The sequence below is a fragment of the Halyomorpha halys genome, unplaced genomic scaffold, assembly GCF_000696795.3.
Source record: "Halyomorpha halys isolate HHAL.00 unplaced genomic scaffold, Hhal_1.1 Scaffold141.1, whole genome shotgun sequence".
Lineage (NCBI taxonomy): Eukaryota > Metazoa > Arthropoda > Insecta > Hemiptera > Pentatomidae > Halyomorpha > Halyomorpha halys.
The window spans coordinates 239,748-240,355 of record NW_027111321.1 but is presented as its reverse complement, the minus strand read 5'-3'; the positions used below and the strand labels follow the sequence as shown (position 1 = coordinate 240,355).

The 608-nt window shown below is 30.6% G+C and overlaps 1 protein-coding gene across 1 annotated transcript in view; it reads left to right on the top strand.

The window, feature by feature from the left end:
* LOC106678402 (acyl-coenzyme A thioesterase 9, mitochondrial) overlaps positions 1-608 on the top strand; it is a gene marked incomplete in the record, with an annotated part of 56,872 nt that overhangs the window by 11,178 nt on the left and 45,086 nt on the right. Inside the window, 2 exon segments of the mRNA XM_067049338.1 lie at positions 149-216; positions 296-420. Of these exon segments, the coding sequence (XP_066905439.1) occupies positions 149-216; positions 296-420 (193 nt within the window).

Below are 608 nucleotides of genomic sequence, written 5' to 3'. Positions count from 1 at the left end.
TAAGAACTCCAACTAGTACATATATTACAACGGTCAACAATTAAATAAATATTATAAAATACAAAATTTCTTATGTTAAATTACCATTAGGATATTTTATCTTGAATATTTAATTCAACGTGTTTGGTTATCAAATTATACTTTACAGGTCTCTGTATCGAAGGAATGGAGAAAGATTTACCCATATGGCTTCGGGGATTATGACGATGAAAGAGGGTAAACTTTTGATGTTGGTTAATGATAGTTATTTTAAATATTATTGATGTATTTTTTATTAATTATGGTTTGTGTTTAGTTAATTCTACTCTTCATAAATGGATGGGTACACGCATTGGTTGGTATCCACAGTCTCGTGACAGAACTCATCTTCTTAAATTCTTGCCTAAGAGCCAGGAGGAACTCCCTCCAAGATCGATTAAAGTAAAAAAATGTTATATTTTTTATTAAAGGAAGATGGTCAGGGTCCGTTCAAAAGAGTAATAAATAGTATAAAAGTAGTAATAAATAGTAATAAAATTATTTATTGTGAGCCTACGTTTACGTTTTATTTACTGTAAGCCTACGTAAGCTTCACCCCACTTAGCAGGACTTCCTGAATTGATGCATGT